The sequence below is a fragment of the Aspergillus udagawae genome (genome assembly GCF_001078395.1).
Source record: "Aspergillus udagawae IFM 46973 DNA, scaffold_7, whole genome shotgun sequence".
NCBI lineage: Eukaryota > Fungi > Ascomycota > Eurotiomycetes > Eurotiales > Aspergillaceae > Aspergillus > Aspergillus udagawae.
This window is the reverse complement of record NW_025091270.1, coordinates 1,205,679-1,224,165: the sequence shown is the minus strand read 5'-3', so window position 1 is coordinate 1,224,165 and position 18,487 is coordinate 1,205,679. Positions and strand designations below refer to the sequence as shown.

The following is an 18,487-nucleotide window of genomic DNA, read 5'->3' as shown; positions in this document are numbered from 1 at the left end:
CCCAACAACTTATCTTCGTCGCTCGAATCAACGGTCATATGAGCCCAGCCACCTCGACCGCCTGAATATGCTTACGGCCGTCCAAAAAAGAAAAAAAAAAGCGGATTACTATCTCACACGCTGCCACGCACCAACACATGCTGCAGTGAACTAATTTATTCGGGCTATGCTTCGGGACCATTCTAGCTCCAATGTTACCAACCTATCACCCTGGCTCCTGCTCCATACACATCAAAAAGGCGGGTCTCTGCGCTGTCGCATTCAGAATGGCTGCTCTGCAATACACACCGCACTACAGGCGGTACTGCTAAACTAGACTACTGGGTTGTCAGTGATTCGCTTTGAGATACTAACCAAGTAACTAACTGCCTCACATTCAAACTGGCGCTCCCCACTGCTCCCATTGGGCCCGTTGTTATTGGGCTCTTCCCTGTTGCCAATAAGATAGGCTTCAAAACGTCTGGATATCAAAGGGGACATGTCATCGATCTCCATCCTCCAGTTGTCTCTAGCGTGGAAACCCCACATCCCATTCCCTGCCTCTTGGTCTCTCGAGCACAGGCAGCTACTTGCAGGACACGCCTGCCTGCAGTTTCACCATGGGAAAAATGATGCGCTCGAGAACAAAATCCAACCGATCGGGTGTCGCGTGTGAGCTTTGACAGTTTGTTTTTCCCTCAATCGGTTCAGATTGCAGCGTTCCGAGGTGCCGTTCTAGGCCATGATTGATCCTACCACCCCGGAAGATGCAGTTTCATTTTGATGCCCAACCCATTTTACTTCGCCATGATCGTTTGGTCATGCAGGTAGGGAACCGACGGCTTCGGACCCATTCTTTACAATTACCGCTTTAGCACCCAAAACCGCGGTCTTAAGATCGCCTAACTACCAGTACTATGGTGTGACTCGGACGACCCAGGGATACTGATTGGTATTGGACTAAGGTTCGGTCCGCTTTCTGCCTCGTCCAACCTCTCTGGATCCTTCTCGTTTGTAACAGCGTCGTTTTGGGCTTGATTCCAGACAGGGTTATTAGCTGGCTTGTTCTGCTCTCTGACTTCTTTCCTCATTGATATCTTGTCCCACGCATTTCACTTGCTCCAAACACAGCGCAGTAGGCGTCAGGCTTGGTTTCCAAAATAGTCTGCTTGCTTGCGGACCAGACTCCTGACACCGTGTGCTACTGTCTTCGAGTGGCCCAACTATTTGTGCCCACCGCTGCCTTTACTGCGCCTAGGAATTCATCTCTTTTTCCCCCGAATGCATGCTTATTTTTACATCACTTCCATAATCGCCTGATCGCTGATCACTGGCCTTCCTCCTCCTGATTGATCAACTCCAACCTATAGCTTTCTGTATCCATATCAAGTCAGTGTATATCTTAAGACCCCGCCGAGCGCGCTTGCAAATGTACAGTCCTGAAGCAGCAGCAATCCCAATCGAGTATCTGCTGACACACTTGTCGTTACTACATCAGAAATCAAGCTACTGGGGACACGTCTTCTCTTACAGTTAGCACTCTGCCACGCCTCACTCTACCACAATGGCAGGGTCAGGCAAGAAGAGCAAAGCCAAAGTCGGGGGCAAGCAAAAGAATAAGAAGGGGAAGAACCAAGAAGCGTCTGAGAACCCAACTGAGACCCCTTCCGCCGAGCAGCAAGACCAACAGCCGCAGCCGGAGGTCGACATCGAACCTCCTTTGGATCAAGAAAATCAACAACTCCAAGCAGAGGTCGAACCTGTACCTCAACTAGCCGAAAGTCACGGATTTGACACAGACCTTCCTTTGCAATCCCTCCCGGAACCTGCCCCAGAACACGGACAGGCCCCGGAACGAATACCAGAACTGGAGCACCCTCAACCTGTTGCAGTGACAGCGTCGGCTGTGACTGAAAATTGGGAAGTCCCCCAATCATCGACGAAATTGGACCAAGAGGGTTCCTCGAGTCAGCCGCAGACATTGAACGATGTGCAGAACATCTTCGAAGCTACTCACGAATCCATTCTGGAGGAATTAGCGGCACCCGACCCTCTGACAGAGGCTGTTGAGACGAAACCTGAGTCAAACCATGGTCTAAGTGGCCAGAGTGACGTTGTCGAGCCCCCAGAGCCGACCCCAGTCACGGCACCTCAGACCCCCATGTTTCCACAAGAAGCAGCAGCTTGCTCATTTCCGTTACCATCGCCGTCTCTGACAGAGACCGAGTACATAGCGGCGTCTCCTCGCTCGAATGCCGCTTCACCGACGCCCAATCCGTCCTCAGAAGCCGAAGCCGAAGCGGAAGTCGATCCCCCTAATCCCCAACAAGAGATTACTCCACCTGCGGACCAAGTCATATTTTCAGCACCGGACCCTGCTCCGTCCTCGCGACCGCTGTCTCCTGCACTTGTAGCAGCATCTACCGGAACCCAGGCGACTTCGTCTGTTTTCCGGACTGCCTCTCCTGCCTCAGAGGGGGCATCCGCTGTTTTACATAGAGCATCTCCTGTAAATCAACCTGCCTCTCCAGCGTTTCATACAGCATCGCCTGCATCCAAGCCATCTTCGCCCACTCCACAATCTGCGTCTTCTTACTACAGAGGCGCCTCGCCCGTCATGGCGAAGCCAGCGTCTCCCGCCCAGAAATATGCTTCGAAACCCGCCTCTCCCGTTGCAAAGGTCAGCAGTCCGCTTACTCGTCCTTACATGTCTCCAGCGATTTCGCCACATGCTACGCCGTTCGGACCTCCGCCTCCAGCTCCCAGCGTACCTCACTCAATCGCTCCAAGCTATGCCACTGCTTATCAATCACCTGCGATGAGTTCTGCTAGTTACCTGCCTCCTTATGCTCCTTACTACCATCACCCTTCTCCAAATATGCGTCCCACTCCTCGCGGCTCAATAGATCCTCATTATGCGTCGGCCTTCCAAGCCCTCCGGGATATGGGGTTGCCAAATGGGCACGGTGTGAATGATAGGGGAACCATTTCGCCACCTCAGGAGCACGACGAGCCCGGTGAACTTCTGCAAAGAATTCAAGAGGCTATCCCGGACATCAACCGCTTGCTCGATGGGTACAAGAACACAAAAAGCAAGCTTGTATCTCGGGAGGCTGAATTTAAACAGATGGAAAGTCAGCATGAACAGGCATTGATGCACAAGGATTTCTACATCGAAGCGCTGCAGAATCAGATGAGAAAGGCAGCGAACGAGAGTGCGGAAGAGGCAACGAAATTGAAGAACACCATAAATGAACTCAGAATGGAACTAGGCAACCTCGAGGAGAAGAGAAAGGACATTGAAGAGAGCCTAGCGGAGTCGGAAAAGTCCAATCAGGATCTCTTGCAAACGAAGTCTGAACTGGAAGGGCAGATCGCCGCTCTGAACACAAACATCAAAGAAGCGCAGGAGGCGCACGAGCAAGAATTGGAACGTCAGAAGGAGGAGAGAGCGGAAGCTCTTGCGAATCAGAAGCAAGAGTTGACTGAACTATTTGAGGAAATCAAGGCCGAAGACGAAAAAGCGGCCGCGGAAGCTTTGGAAGCTCGGGAGAAAGAATTACTCGACCAGCAAGACGCGATGAAGGCAGAATACGAGAGGGAGAAACAACAACTACAGCAATTGCACGATGCCCTGCAGTCCGAATTCGACTCTAAAGTGACTGAATTGGGATTAAAGGAAGCTGAACTGGCCTCCACGAAGGGGGAGCTTGACTCCAAAGTCACGGCATTGGAGTCGACCAAGACCGAGCTTGATGCCAAGGTTACCGAGTTGGAGTCGACGCAGTCTGAGCTAAACTCCACAAAGGACGCACTCGATGAGAAACAGAAGGAGCTGGATCAAAAGGAACAACAATGGACTGAAGAGCGCACTGAGTTGGAGGCTCGGATTTCCGCAACGCGTGAAGAGCTGGCCAGCTGCGAGCGCGAGAACAAGAAGCTGGAGGAAGATAATGTGCTCAAGGAGCAACAGCTTGAACGTGCAGTTGAGGGGATGCGCACCACAATCGACAATTTGGGCAAGGATTGTGACAGGCTGAGGAAGACACTCCACAGTCTTGGAGAAGCAACTGACCTCAAGAGCACCAAGGGAGACTCATTCTTGTAAGTGATCTAGTGCAGTGAGGCACCATCTCATCAGCGCCAGAACTGTCTTTTCATCTATTGATTTTTACTTTTTGTCTATGATCTCTCTTTCGGCCCTCTTTTCATCTTCATTTCTACCACTCTTTCTTCTTGTTTTGACCAGACTGAAACTCCACGCTCTTTTAAGTCTCTTGTTTCCTTTGTCAATCTCTGTTCAGCGCATATACATGTCTCTTCACACTTTCTTTGTCTCTATTGTTTCGTCTATAGAATGATCACGATGACATGTTGGTAACGCTATAAATGTACCTGTTCTGATAAGAATCTCAAATCTAGTTTGGATTGTTTCGACCAGCTCTCTCGTCTTATCGCTTCCTTGTCCAAGGAGCATTTCACGTACCTCCCGATTGATCCTCCCAAGGACATCTTGTCTAAGATTCCCCCGGAGCTACCGTCGTTCCTTGATAATACGCCAGCATCGCGGGAACTGCGCTCGGCATATGTACAGCATGTCATCTCGAAAACTTTGACGTACCGGATCTTCCAGCCGTTCTTGTTCACTCTGGGCAGGCGATATGACAAGGCGGACACTTTCTTCCAGATGCTTTCAATGGACATCCGTCGCAAGTCCGTCAGACGGGAAGCATTCTGGAGACAGCAGACCCTGAAGGCAGCGTATACCACATCGGATGCGAAACAGTCGATCAACGTCGTGGCTGCGGTGATTGTCGATGAGATCATCGATCTTATCAAACACTTCGCCGACCCACGACATCTTGATTCCCTACTCATCGGTGTGCGCAAAATCGTCAAACTCGCGGCGGAGACCTGGAGACTCGCTCGTGTAGAACGAGAACTGATTTTAGCTAGCCTTCCGGCTCCAGATGCCGAAGGTGTTTCTAATGACAGGTGGGACGAATACGGGGCCCCGAAAGAGGGCAGCTTCAGTTCCAGGAATGACCCCAGCCGACATGTCATCTTGCGTACTTTCCCGCAGATTACCCGGGAGGCTGCACACGAGGATTTTGCCGAAGATGAGGAAAAGGCCAGTCCTTGCACGTACTCAAGGGGGACTGTCTTGTACTCTGACTCGCCTATTGTGATGGCGCGTCTTCAGGAACTTGCTAAGAAGTCGACCGAAACACTGGCCAGCGGAGAGGACTCGCCCCGTCGTGGCTCAAGAGGATCACTCCACTCAGTGGAAGTCACCGCTCAAGGATAACTGGTCATATCATATAGTTGTTGACGGTGACAATGGCGTGCACGTGTGGTGAATCTTGAGGCCATAGAGCTCTAGGTATTTGATCCGAGATGTTGATAAAGAAATTTGTTTATGCGTCTGATGATCTTTTCCTGGGGTGCTTCTACTTTGTTTTCTTCTATATTTGTCTTTATTCTTCGCTTGACTGTTGTTTCTGTGTTGTCATCTTCTGGATTACTGGAGCTTGTTTCTCCTTGACCTTCCTTCGTTTTAATTCCCTTTGTTCCAACCATCATTCTGTTTCAATTTCTTCTGATTTCCCCTGTCTTTTGATTGATGGAGGGACCCCGTACATTCTATCTCTTTCTCTTGATTTTTGTATTTTGGTTGTTCTCTTTCACCTTTTGACCATTTCGGGTATCTCCACCCTCTTGTCTTAACTCAACTTTGTAACTACCCTGTTTCCGTGGATTCAAATATGCCGGACTGCGCGTGAAGCCGCAGGCCTTTTTTTTTTATGATAGTATCTGTGACCTTGGTTGTTCTTTGTCTGGGAGATGTACACATGACTTTTAACAGGAAATGTTTATTTATATTGTTGTCAGAAAATCCGCCTCGTCTACCACGATGTATAGCTTTTCAAATACTTTCAATCTCTTAAATACATATCGCTGCCTTTTCCTTCTGCTCAAATTCCAGGGTTACTCTGAGTGTCTCAGGCGAGAGAATCATACTATTGCCGGGGACATGATAGGAGGTTGGTCGTCGTTTCAGAGCTCAGCACCGCCACCAATTGTGATGTCAGAGGCTCAGAGCCGATTAATGATGGGACATCTAGGCAAGAAGGGTCTGACTACTTGTCTCAGAGCATAAAAAGCTTGTTTTAACTTCAATGCTCGTTTGCGGCTTCAGTTGTCTACGCGTAGTTTGCTCAAGGGTCTGACAATGGGACCATCGGCTCGATCGACTGAAAAGGTTGCTGGATGACAGTTGATATCATAGGATGCGAGTCTACTGCATGATGAGAAACATTCTTCTTCTTTGAGGTTGGCGAAACGAGGCTTAGAGGGGAGAAAGTGATGGCGATGGAGACATGTATGCACATTAGTGCACAGCCTCAGGCAGGGCTGACTGGCAATATTGATACCATAGGCCTGTATACGGTAAGTACTGGTTGTCTTGTCAAAGACTTGTATCTGATTGGTGGGTAGACAACGGTGGCTGGGGAAGCTGACCTACTGGCTAGTTCTAGCTCTAGTAGTAGTACCGTACATAGGTTATAAATAGGTAGGATGGTACGGAGTACAGTGGGGGCTCAAAAGTAATACTTCGTACTCTGTTAGGTAGGTTATCAAACCATGAAAAGCAGCCCATGCAGTAGCACTAGTAGTTTCAGAGAGCAGCAATATGGGGGCCTGTTTCATGTTCACCTCTGTGGCTGACGAACTTCTCTCTGTGCTCCAGGGTATCCTTGCTGCCCTCGGTGGAGCATCAGAGGTGGAGAAAATAGGATGACCCATGGGTAGGTAGTAACTATGATAGACCCAGGAGTTTTCCCGCTTGAGCCTTAATCGCACCGAATAATCGTTCCACGGGTTTAGTCTAGTCTATCCACTACTACTAGATGCACAGAATGAAATATCGATCAGCAAGATGCAGTTCAAGCAGTCGAACCGGTTATAGCGGTTAGAGCCTAAGATCGCCGGCCGCTTTCCTGTTCTTACCTTTCGAACTGCGCGCATTTAGTTAGTAGCCCGGAGTGCGGAGTAGATACCCCTCCACCATGTATATACTCTTGCAAGTATCTGCCTTATAAGCGTCTTGCAAATGATACAGGGCAGAATATTGAATAGTTCAACCCTCCAATGATACTCAAGTGCGCCCCAAATAACATCCCTTCTCGTACCCCAACGCAGTATCAGACAGAATCTAATCTAAGATATCTACCTCATAGCTGACAGCCAAACCCCGCTTTGCTCTTACTGGCTGACGATGCGCCGAACGTCTGACACCGGCGCCATCTGTCTGCTCGCAAGGGAGAAAACAGGTACAAAGACTGGTAGTATTAATACGGTTTTGGCTCCTTCGTCTTATCGTCCAAGTCACTATTTACATGATCCGATCAAAGTGCTAATTATAAATCACTTGGGAGGTTAGGTACCTCCCTGCTTTGCCGCAAATACCGTGTGCCAACCAACTGTGGCTCAGTTGTCGAGCAATTCCCCCTTCTCAGCCGCAACTCGCAAGGCTTTCTTCCTCACCAAGAAAAAGTGTGGCTACAACAGTGAGTAATAATACTATGGCACCAGGGTAATAACCAAGGTAGTAACCAAGGTAGTTAGTTATAATTATTATTATGTCAGTCATCTAGGCTCTGTATCTCTTTCTTCTTTATTCCCCTGTTTTACTTGTAATCCTCTATCTACTCACCTTCCGACTTCCCCCCTTCACCCCTCTGTTTTCCCCCAGCTGTGGCAGCTGAGCTGAGCAGAGCCTCTTTCAGGCACAGAGTGTGATTTGACTCTCTCTGCCCCTCTAGCTTCATTCTTCTTTCTTTTCGTGACTCCACTCACTTCTTCTGCTTTGCTTAACTTTTACTCATTCTTCGCTTTCCCGCATTGTCGTCCTCCTCTGATAGTTCGGTCGTGCCTTGGTTTGACCTGAGCACACTCTTCTGACTGATCTGACCTACAATACTACAATTTTAACTATTGTAGTGGCTAATCCTGTAATACCGTTGCTACTACATAAAAAAAGAGCAAATCCTGATCCTGCTCATTTCTCGTTGTCTAAGGTACATTCTATCACTTCCAGCGTCGTCCTCGCAATGACCATTGAAGTTGACTCTCAATAAACCCCAGAGGCATGCTTTCCTGGAGAGCGTCATCTCTGAACTTGTTGGCTTTATGATCAACCTGGGAGCGAGCAAGATCTCTGCAAAGCACATTTTAGCACTGCAATCATGTCGACGCTATCTCCCCAGCTGGTCCGCAGTGAATCCCCGACCGACATGGGGTTTCCAAACGCAAACTTCTCGGATCCCTATCTTTCCGCTCCGTTGGACCCCGAGCAAGCCGTTTTCAAATCCTCAGGTATCAGATTGACCCCTGAGCCTGGTCAGCAGGACCTGCGTGAGGTCTCGACCTCTCCTTACAATCAAAATGTGAACAGCGATTCTGCGCAGGGTGCTGAAACAGCTGGTTACTCGACGTCTTATTCGGATTTTCTGAGTCCCGTCGACGACTTTTCGAGTGACCTAAGTGCCCATGCTTCGCCGAACAGCGATCATCCGCCGGGAAGTATAAATATGGAATTGCAGTCATATCTTGATGCATGGCCACATAATATGGGTTCATCCCACATCGCTGTACCTGACGAGTCACGATCCGTGGACTCAGGGTCGGCAGCCCTTTCTCAGCAAACCATGGTAACGTCTCAGCTCCTAACCCCGGACCGGACTAACCACCCGAGTCCTGCGGCCGAATTGACCAACCATCGAAACAATGAATCCCAATCGCATTCGGGGCAGATGCTCACAATAGTCACGGCTCCCTTGGACAACAACCTGAATGTTCATCCCTCGTCAGATGCTTCCAGAGCAAGAAGCCCAATTGTTACGGTGGAAAGTTACTCGCGTGGAGATTCCCCAGTCAGAGAGACAATTTCTGCCAGACGGCAACCGAGCCAGTTTTTTACACACCTTTCGCCTGGCGGAGAATCAGAGGATGGGGATCACAATACCTCATGGCAGACACCTCAACAAGCGATCGCACGCACGCACGATGGTTCCTGGCTTCCCGATGGCGCCACTGGCCAGGCCGGTGTCGCCCCTACGTCACGTGATGACACGTTTATCCTCAGTCCCAATGAAGTAGAGTCACAGCGACGGCTCGAAGAGAGGAACGCGGATATTCGGTCATGGTCCGCTACAGTAAGCGTCGCCGGTAGTGAAGGTGGAGACGACAGCCCTCAGACCCGCGGCCGCAAAGTACCAGCTGGCACACGACGCAGGGCGAGGAGCGCCGGAGACCCGGCGCTACAGCAGGACTACTTCAACCTGCAATTTGAAACTTACGGGCCGGCCATTCCTGGACCTGGTGCGTTAATCCATGAGAGTAGCGACGAGGAGCTCAGTGGCAATGACTCCGGGGTCGAAGCAAGCGATTCAGGATCGCCCGCAGCCAGCGTGAATGAAGTGAGGTGGGCTCAAGAAGACCTTGCAGGTTCGCCTGTGCAGGACCAGCTCAACTCCGTGGACGGAGAGCCGGCACCACATCAATTCCTGGCAACTCGCCCATGGCAGGACCCGGATCACGACTCTACTCCCAGATCAGTTCAGATGCAGCCATCAACCGCCAGCGCCGCTATGATGGAATACCAACGACGCGCTCGAGAAATAGATGCCGTGTCCCGTTATGCAACTTGGGGTACGCGGCCTATGAGTGAAGTGGAAGTGAATAGTATTATTGGTGCGGGAGGTTCATTTGCCAATCTCTCTATCAGCCAGGACTCGAGCAAGAAACACGCAAGGCGGAGTAGCCTGATGAAGCTCTTCCCACGAAAACCATCGATCAGTGTATTAAAGAGACCGCTGTCAGACTTGTCCCTCATTGAAAACCAATCCATGAACAACGAAGTCAAAAGCCCGCCTTCGAGGAAGGACAGTTTCCCTCACCGGAAACTCAGCCTTGCGCGAGGCCCAAAGTCTCCCAGCCTTAGTACAGGCGGTGCCGTCATTGCAATTGCCGGCCAAATGGCGGCTATTGGAGGCAGAGACTCCCTGAGTGCCGTCTCGCCACACTCAACGTCTAATCCATGGAACAAGTTTGGGCGAACGCGCAGTCGAAGTGAGATATCGCGGTCTACTGCACCGGGTCTATTAGACTTGATGACCAGTCACGGAGGCCCGCCCGTTCCCACAATTGGCCACTCACGAGCTTTGACGACTGACAGTCATGGTTTCCAGCACGCGGCGTCAAGCCAGCCTGGTGAAACAGGAGATGATGACGAGGAGGACGAAGATACAACCGAGAAAGAGCAGGTAATGGACTTTCCGGTTCTCGCCCGTCTGCCTGTGCCTACAACGGAAGGGTTTAAGGCTCAGATCACACAGCTGAATCCTCGTCTGGAGCCTGCACTGATCGACCGTCTCGCGAACGAGCAGGTTCGCAGATACAAGAAGTTGATTGAGCTTAAAATGAACCATACTCGTGCCGTCAGTAAGAAAACCTGCTCGGCGGGTAAATTCTGCTTCGCACAGGGTGGTGAAGCCGTGATATTGGCCACGCGCGCTGGACCTCAAGACTCCGAAGCTGCACATACCCAGTTTCAAATCACCGGGCACAGCGGACTGGATGACGAACCTCCTGCGCTTGGAGAGAATGCTGTGACAGCGGCGCAGTTTCCCCCAGGCGTCCCATTACCGCCTGTGAAGCGCCTTCCGGCCGAATTCGAGTGCCCCATATGTTTCAGGGTGAAAAGGTTCCAGAAGCCATCCGATTGGACAAAGCATGTCCACGAAGATGTGCAGCCATTTACTTGCACATTTCCGCACTGTAACGAGCCCAAGTCGTTCAAGCGAAAGGCGGACTGGGTTAGGCATGAGAGTGAACGGCACAGGAAACTTGAATGGTGGACTTGCACCGTTCATGATTGCCATCACACATGTTACCGCAAGGACAATTTCGTACAGCATCTTGTCCGAGAGCATAAGATGCCCGAGCCCAAGATCAAAAAGACGAAGACGAAAGGTGTCGGCGCTAGTAGCCGACAAGACCCGGTCGCATCTGAAGCACAGGAAGAAAGCAGTCGCGAGCGAGAAGTTGAGCAGCTGTGGGAGCTCGTGGACCAGTGCCATCATGATACCTCCAAGGGACCGCGGGAGGAACCATGCCGCTTCTGCGGTAACGTCTGCAGCAGTTGGAAAAAGCTTACCGTTCATCTGGCCAAGCACATGGAGCAGATTGCCATGCCTGTCCTGGCACTAGTGCAAGAACGACATCTGTCTTCCTATGTAGATGCTGGCGTTGCCCCGAAAGCAGTCAGTTACCCTGGCTCGATCGCACAGGAAGCCACCAGCTTTTCACCTGATCTGAACAGCATCAAAGTCGAACCGGACGCGGCAATAAATTTCGAAGCTGGAAGATCCGAGCCGCCTGCTGGGTTTTTGAACCCAACCTACCCACCGACCTCCACAACCCTGCATCAAGGATTTCTATCAGCTGAACCGGAGGCGTACACTGCATACGGATCACAGGCGGGCCTCGCGGGGCAGCATTTTGTGCCTGTTCATCAGAACTCTGTCACCTACCCGCCACTGCTGAACGCCGGGCCGCGACCCAGAATAATGACTCCAGAGTTGAGTGTGTTGCAGAATCCGTACCAGCTTTGCACCTCGCCCACGGAGATGCGCGCGACGTTTGATCCTCAGGGCACACTGCAAATGTCTCCCCCTCCGGTAGAGAACAACCAAGCCTATCATGACCAGATCATGCAAGCCACATCCTATTCATACGATGGCTCCGCGGGTTATTCTCACCAATTTTAAGCCAACGAGCATCATCCGCAGTGCGGGTTTAACATTAGGCACCTTGAATCTTTGCGCTTCAGTCTGTGGATCCTTTCTTTTTAACTTCTCTTTTCTCCCTCTTCTTTTCTTTTTTTTTCTTTCTTTTTTTTTGGTGTATGATACCCCGACCGTACCATTGTTAGCATTCGACCATGTTTATGAAAGGGGTCTCATTATGTTAGTGGAATTGCGTTCTCTATTCGCTTTCGATTGTTGCTGAGATTCATGAGAATCGATGGAAGCGCCCCTGGAACAGTATGGTCATTGTCTTCTCTTGCATGATCTGGACAGAATTTGTATTGACGAGGTTTTGACGTTTGAAATGAGCCTGGATGAGGCATTTTCACGTGATCGACGTATATATACCACCAGTTTATCTCCTTAATATCTTCTAGTATCTCCTATTATTTACTTTGTGAGATATACTGGAGAGTATCCGGAAGTACCCATACATCAGATTGTGGGTCGGTTGAAAGCCTGTTAGGTATGAGTGAATGCAAGTCGAGATATGACGAGTCAAAAGAAGGCCCCAAAAATCTGAGGCTGCTTTTGAGATGCACTAGACAATCCCCCACCCTCTTCATGGGTGAGTGTCTAGATAGTCTACCAACTGCGAGGGATGTTGTAAAATGTGTCCAGAATTGCAAGGGAAAAGGGGAAACAGATACTAGATAGTATTCAACCCTCATACGTATGGATGAATCAGAAGCATCTCGTTATTATTATTATTATTATTACTTGTTTCTTCTATCTATCTACTGGACAACACTGTGGATTCTCTCTATTGCCTTCTGCATAAATAATGGCGATGATCATGCCAACAGTAGAAAGTCTATGCAAGCCCTTACAGGCACTGCCACCATCAATCAGGCCAACAGGCGTGGTCGAATTTTCAACTCATCTGTAGCTTTTCTTTTCCTCTTTTCTTTTTGTTCCTTGGCATTTGCATTAGATACTCTTCATTTTCTGTGGAGTATGTATGCAGGAAACACAGGCCATTGACATGTTAATAATCTTCAGCCTTTGAACATGTTGGGAGTTCGCATGCTGATCTCTCGTTCAAACTCAGAGCCTTACATAGCTAGGACGCGCGCGTTGCTCTCTCGTTGTAAGCAGCAGTCGATAACGATGTACTTGAGGAGTCTTGAACTGCGAGGAAAGGAATGCAGATGACGAAGTTTATGTGGCAGTTCTGATTCCGGAATGTCTTTTATTCGAAGTGTATCTTGGTGTGATTATTGATTCTGCGAAAAAGGGCACATTCCATCATTCCTGGCAGGCTGGCACGACGTCGTGCCTCTTTGTAGCTAAATAATATCTCGACCATGTGGGAAATGACAGGGAGGAGGTCGATCATCTGAATTCATCAATTCTTGAATTCCGACTGATCTTCTCGTTGTCCTGCAGATGGGGACTTGCTGTACCTCCGGTTTTTCATGAAGTCTCTGATCCATACAGCATTAGCACTGGTGCAGGGATACAGCATCATTCGGTGTGCTTGCTGCTGCTGCTGTTCTTGTTGTTTTGCTCTACCTTTTAGACACATCTTAAACACGGCATCTTGACAGCCTTGTTTAAGCATTGATGGTCTTCCATTTGGTTTCTTCTGATCTTTTCTCTCCATCACTCACACTCTCTTCCCTTGATAATCTAATCGCGTGGGGTCCTTTTTCACCCTCTCCTTGCCTTCCAATCCGTGTTGCTCAGTGACATTGGCCTGCATGGACTATCACGTTTCTTTTTCCTTGGCCGCATCGATCAATTCAGCCCAACTGTGATTCACCTATCCTCCTGTTCCTCTCGATTGCCCGTCTTATTGTGGTCGTTAGTCTTCCCACTTTCCCCCTTGCTGCTTGTTCTTGCTAAGTAGCTTGACTTTAAGCCTTTAGCAGATACTACTCGTATAGCATCCTGACCCACACGGAGAGCGATACTACAGTATCCAGGCACTTCTATTTTCTTTTCATCTATTTCACTAGTCTGTGCCAATTATCCCCCACCGTTTGCTCAGATTATCATTTTGAGAAGGGCAAGAAAATAGCGCAGTCTGGTTGAACCCCCTGCATTTGTATCCTTCAGCTCTCGGTGTCCCTATGCTCCACTTCCCACTATCTATATGAACTCTCGCTGAGTCCCAGCGTGACACGGTCCCCCAGACTGTCAGCTTGACTGGTTGGACTTTTTGAACCTCGTCGCTCGGTCGATATTCCCGATAGGGCGATTCTGCCCGTTCTTCACAGCTATGAGTGTATGTAATCATTCATACCCTCTTTGTGGACGTGCCATCTCGCCTCTCAATGCGAGGAAAACATATAACGAAAAGGAAATAAAACAGGACAAGCTGACTGTATATCAAATGATACCCAGGATTCAAATTCTGGTAACCTCAAATGGGACAATTCCAATGATGTCCTCCAGGGCATCATGGGGACTCGGATATTACCGAATGCTTCGCCTGGCGATCACCCGACAGACGCATCGACAGCTTCCTCTCACATCGCGTTAGGCGACCCGGCCTCTTTTCTTGGTATTCAATTCGACTCCGACCCGGCTGTTCTCCCTCATGAACATTCATCCATCCTCCACCCTTGGCTTCCATGTGCCAGCAATCACGCATCGCCCTCGTCGTTGTCCCCGGCTCCGAACTACTTGGACTACTACCGGTACCATACGCCTCAGTTGTTCAATCATCAGGATGCTTGGAATCCGCTCCAGGTGACCGGAGTCCCCCTCAACCCGTCAGCTTTGCATCTGCAGCCCATGGGAAAGCCCTACCCGATCAATGACTACATTGGCCGCCGGTGTTCCACCGGACAATACAGCAACCCCTCGGAAAATGATAGCCAATACAACGGGCTTGCGTCGGGTGATTCAGGATACGGGAGTCAAAGCTGTACCACACGCTCGATAGCTGCATCTTCCTTCGCAGTAGACTCGGCTTGCAGTCCTTATTTGGGTCCACATGAGTATGAACTGGAAGATAGATCGTCGACGTTCGATCTGGGACCATCAGGCTATGGCGAGGTCGCTGAGAAGATGGAACAACACGGTGCGCATTGCGATGATGAAATAAAATGCGACTATCTCGACTGCAATTGGAAAGGAAAATGTCCATCCGACAAAAGGTTTGTCTTCAACAGTCACACGCCCTGCAGACCATGCCGAGACTGACGGGCGTAGGAAACACGAGGCAAGACATCGGAAGCTGTACAAATGCGATCAACCCAATTGTAGCCGCAAGCAGGGCTTCGGAACCATCAATGACCTAGCGCGGCACAAGAAATGCGTCCACAAACAAGAACCGGAACGTGGACCCAAGATTCTATACTTGTGTTTTGGGCGCAATTGTCCCCGGAGACATAAGAGATGGCCTCGACTGGATAACTTCCGTCAACACCTTTTGCGAATGCACGGGGATGAAGACGCCGATGAGCTTCTGAAGAGGTAAGATCGCTCTCTGCAGTTGGCCATCTAACTCGGTGATATGATATTAAAGTGAATCTAGGTCGCACGAGTGGTACAACAGTATCACGCATGCGAGTGAATTGCCGTTTGCTGCAGTTGACCCCATGTTTGAGAAAGCCCAATCTCCAGAGATGCAGCTGCCGACTGAACAGGACTGCGAGATGGAAGATCTGAGTCAGACTCTGTGTATTCCAGAAGTCGCAGACAAGGCACTCACCGGAGCAAGACCGCCAGAGAACGAAGATCGCGTCTTGAACCCGATCAAAGACACCAGCGAGCAGGAACAAGATCAAGAACCTGTGAACGCCACACTCATGGCTACTTCAGATACAGTTCAGCTGCCGAGCTTCGGCACACCCAACTTGACTTCAGCACTAGACAGAAAGCCGCCAATCGCGCACCAAGACAGCAAGAGGAACGAGTACGTGGAAGAATTCATTGCGGACGCTGCGACTAACATGATCCATGCACTCACGAGAATGATGAACTCCAACCACCGACGGCATTCTCAGCCGACAAACGACGTAGACGACCTGAACAGTCCTAGTACCGAGCTCTGCAGTCCAAAGAAGGAAATTCTCCAGCGGATATTGACTGCGGCTTTGGACTGTCTATCTGAAAAACCCGAGCTATCTGGCGACAGTACGTCCAAAGTGCCTGATCGAGAACCGGACAAGAAAGACTGGATCCAATGCGGAGTCTGCGCGAAACGAACGCGTCTGCGGTGCGAAATGAAGTATGTATTGACCTTCCTGGCAGTTCTATCTTATACTAACACCGTGCCTTAGGAAACACCAGAAACGCCACGAGCGACCCTATGGTTGCACATTCCCTAAGTGCAGCAAGACATTCGGCAGCAAGGCGGACTGGAAACGTCACGAGAACTCGCAGCATTATCACATCCAAAGCTGGTACTGTACCTTGTGCGATCCGACCAAGGGGAAACGATACGTGAGGTGGTATTATCGTCAAGAGGTCTTCGTGCAGCATTTGAAAACGCATCATCGCGTCGATAATGAAGGGGTGCGAGTTGCGGTCGCGAATAACCGCGTAGGCGAAAACGGACAGTCCCGATTTTGGTGCGGCTTCTGTAGGGAGATTATTCCTCTTCACAGCCAGGGTCGGGAAGCGTGGAATGAGCGCTTCGATCATATCGATTTTGAGCACTTCCGTAGGGGCCAGCGGATCGGAGACTGGGTGCACTGTTGCCATTCGAACGAGGATCACGAACGTGAGGAATCAAAGGGACGAAGCATGGCCGCCGGAAACGAGAATGAGAGCCCGTTTGCCACAGATGACCATTCCGAGAATGAAGATGACGGCTGTGGTGATTGTTTGTCGGACACTGTCCTTGAGGATGATGGGGTAGCTCTCGACCAGGAGATCCCGCAGCAGATGGTTTCTTGCGAGAAAAAATCTCTTTCGAGGAGGGCCTTGAAACTGGAGGAGTTTTCCGAACCTAGGCAATCACGGAAACGAAAAGTTGATACGTTTAGGCCAATGGTAGATCCATATCGGTCCCACGCAGACGACGGATCCAAACCAAAGAGGAGAATCAGCGCTGGTATACCGCTACCACAGGCAGGGAGCTCGCAGGTGGCCCGTCATGTCATATTCGATAACTGACTAGGACTTTCACAACCAAGTGGCGGCCATTTGATTGCAGCATCAAGGGCAGACCCTTCCTGTGATGTTCATCACATGTATGAAGCACAAGTTATACATGATTTCACGTTATATAGCCATTCTCAAAGCAGAAATGAACGAAATACCTAAGGTGGAAATACCTTTAGCGCAATCAAACATCCAGCTAAGCAATCGAAGATATTTCCGTGGGATATTTGAGGTATATAGTACAGTAAATAAACAATCAGGCAGAACAAAAGCCTCAAGAAAGATACTGGAGGAGAGATATCGTCATTTTTGTGCATTCGTCAATTCCTTTGCCTTCTTCTCCAGAGCCGCGACCTCTTCTATTGGTTGTTAGAGGTGCACCATAGCAGACGGCAAAGCAAGTGAGCGCAACTTACGATTTTTCTCAAACTTGGATTCATCCATCTCAAGCTTCAACCAAGTCCAGTAAATAACCTGGTAGGTGAAAATGGCCCCTAAGAATACTTTGGCGAAGGGACTCGCGAAGGTCCTGTATTGAGCGAGCTGGTATTTCAGTTAGCTTGAAAGCCGCACAATGCATTCAGGTGAAGGCATTTTGTCCGTCCCAGGGCGATTGTTGGAAGCATACAGACATAAAGTCTGAGGCCTAGAGAAATTAAACTAAAGGGAAACACTGACCCCTTCTCTGTAAGCACTGGATCCTTTGGAAGCATTGAACCTGGGGGGTGTGGAAGTCAAGGTTCTCCGACCGGATGGGGCAGATCTAAGGAGAGGAGAGGAGGACACTGAGAGGCGCTGAGCTACCGAGCGAAAGAGCATTCTGATGTCTTTCCTGATTTATTTCCACTTTGCTGAATCATACAAGAGTATATCCTAAAGTCTTAACAGGCGTACCATTTGCCAATGAGGACGAGAAACATCACTGACTCAGCCATCACGTGATATCAAGCGCTGTGGGTCCCCGAGCGGCTCTGCGCCGAATGACGCATGGCATTAAGCGATAAGCGATGAGGAACATGCGGGGAGGAAAATCCAGAGACGATCAGCTTAGATGACATGTGGGTTATCATTGATTGTTCCTGACATCGCTATGTTGCTTCATTTGACCGACTCCTTACTGGCAGCCAACCATTGCAGAAAATGGTCGAGAGCAAGTGACAGTGAACGAAGACATACATTTTGACCTTAATAGCATTTTATGATGCGATTTACGGACAATTCATACGGTGATTCTGGGTCTGGCAAGGACAGGACGATGAGAGCACAAACGGCATCCAAAAAGCGCCTGTTTCCCTACCGCAAAGTGAGCGTGTGGTGCCGTGGAGCATTCAAGGCCCAGAACGGCACGTGCGTTGCCGAAATGGGCTGGCCAATGGCCTTCCGCTAGTCCAGAACAGGACTAATTGTGGCGTCGGAGCGCGGCTGTCTGTGTCTTGGTTATGTGTGGCTGGTGCCGGCGAGCAAAAAGGCGTCGCGAGTCTTTCCGCCCTTTCGGTGTATTGCTTATTCCACAGGGTCTAATATTGGAGCGGACATGCTGGTCGAGAGCATCGTTGCTGCTATTCTCAGTTGCT

At 49.9% G+C, this 18,487-nt stretch overlaps 3 protein-coding genes across 3 annotated transcripts; all 3 read left to right on the top strand.

The window, feature by feature from the left end:
* Positions 1–1,543: 1,543 nt before the first annotated feature.
* On the top strand, positions 1,544–5,287 carry Aud_009085 (uncharacterized protein; the record flags this gene model as incomplete). Its single annotated transcript, XM_043293948.1, has 2 exons — positions 1,544–4,083; positions 4,402–5,287. 2 exons carry the CDS (start codon positions 1,544–1,546, stop codon positions 5,285–5,287), a joined length of 3,426 nt encoding a protein of 1,141 aa, XP_043149883.1.
* Positions 5,288–8,228: 2,941 nt separating this feature from the next.
* Positions 8,229–11,813, top strand: Aud_009084 (putative C2H2 finger domain protein; the record flags this gene model as incomplete). The annotated part of the gene is made up of 1 exon (XM_043293947.1): positions 8,229–11,813. The coding sequence occupies one exon, from the start codon at positions 8,229–8,231 to the stop codon at positions 11,811–11,813; it is 3,585 nt and encodes a 1,194-aa protein (XP_043149882.1).
* Positions 11,814–14,076: 2,263 nt separating this feature from the next.
* On the top strand, positions 14,077–16,925 carry Aud_009083 (putative C2H2 finger domain protein; the record flags this gene model as incomplete). Its single annotated transcript, XM_043293946.1, has 5 exons — positions 14,077–14,082; positions 14,202–14,959; positions 15,015–15,278; positions 15,340–16,035; positions 16,088–16,925. The coding sequence occupies 5 exons, from the start codon at positions 14,077–14,079 to the stop codon at positions 16,923–16,925; spliced, it is 2,562 nt and encodes an 853-aa protein (XP_043149881.1).
* Positions 16,926–18,487: the final 1,562 nt, after the last annotated feature.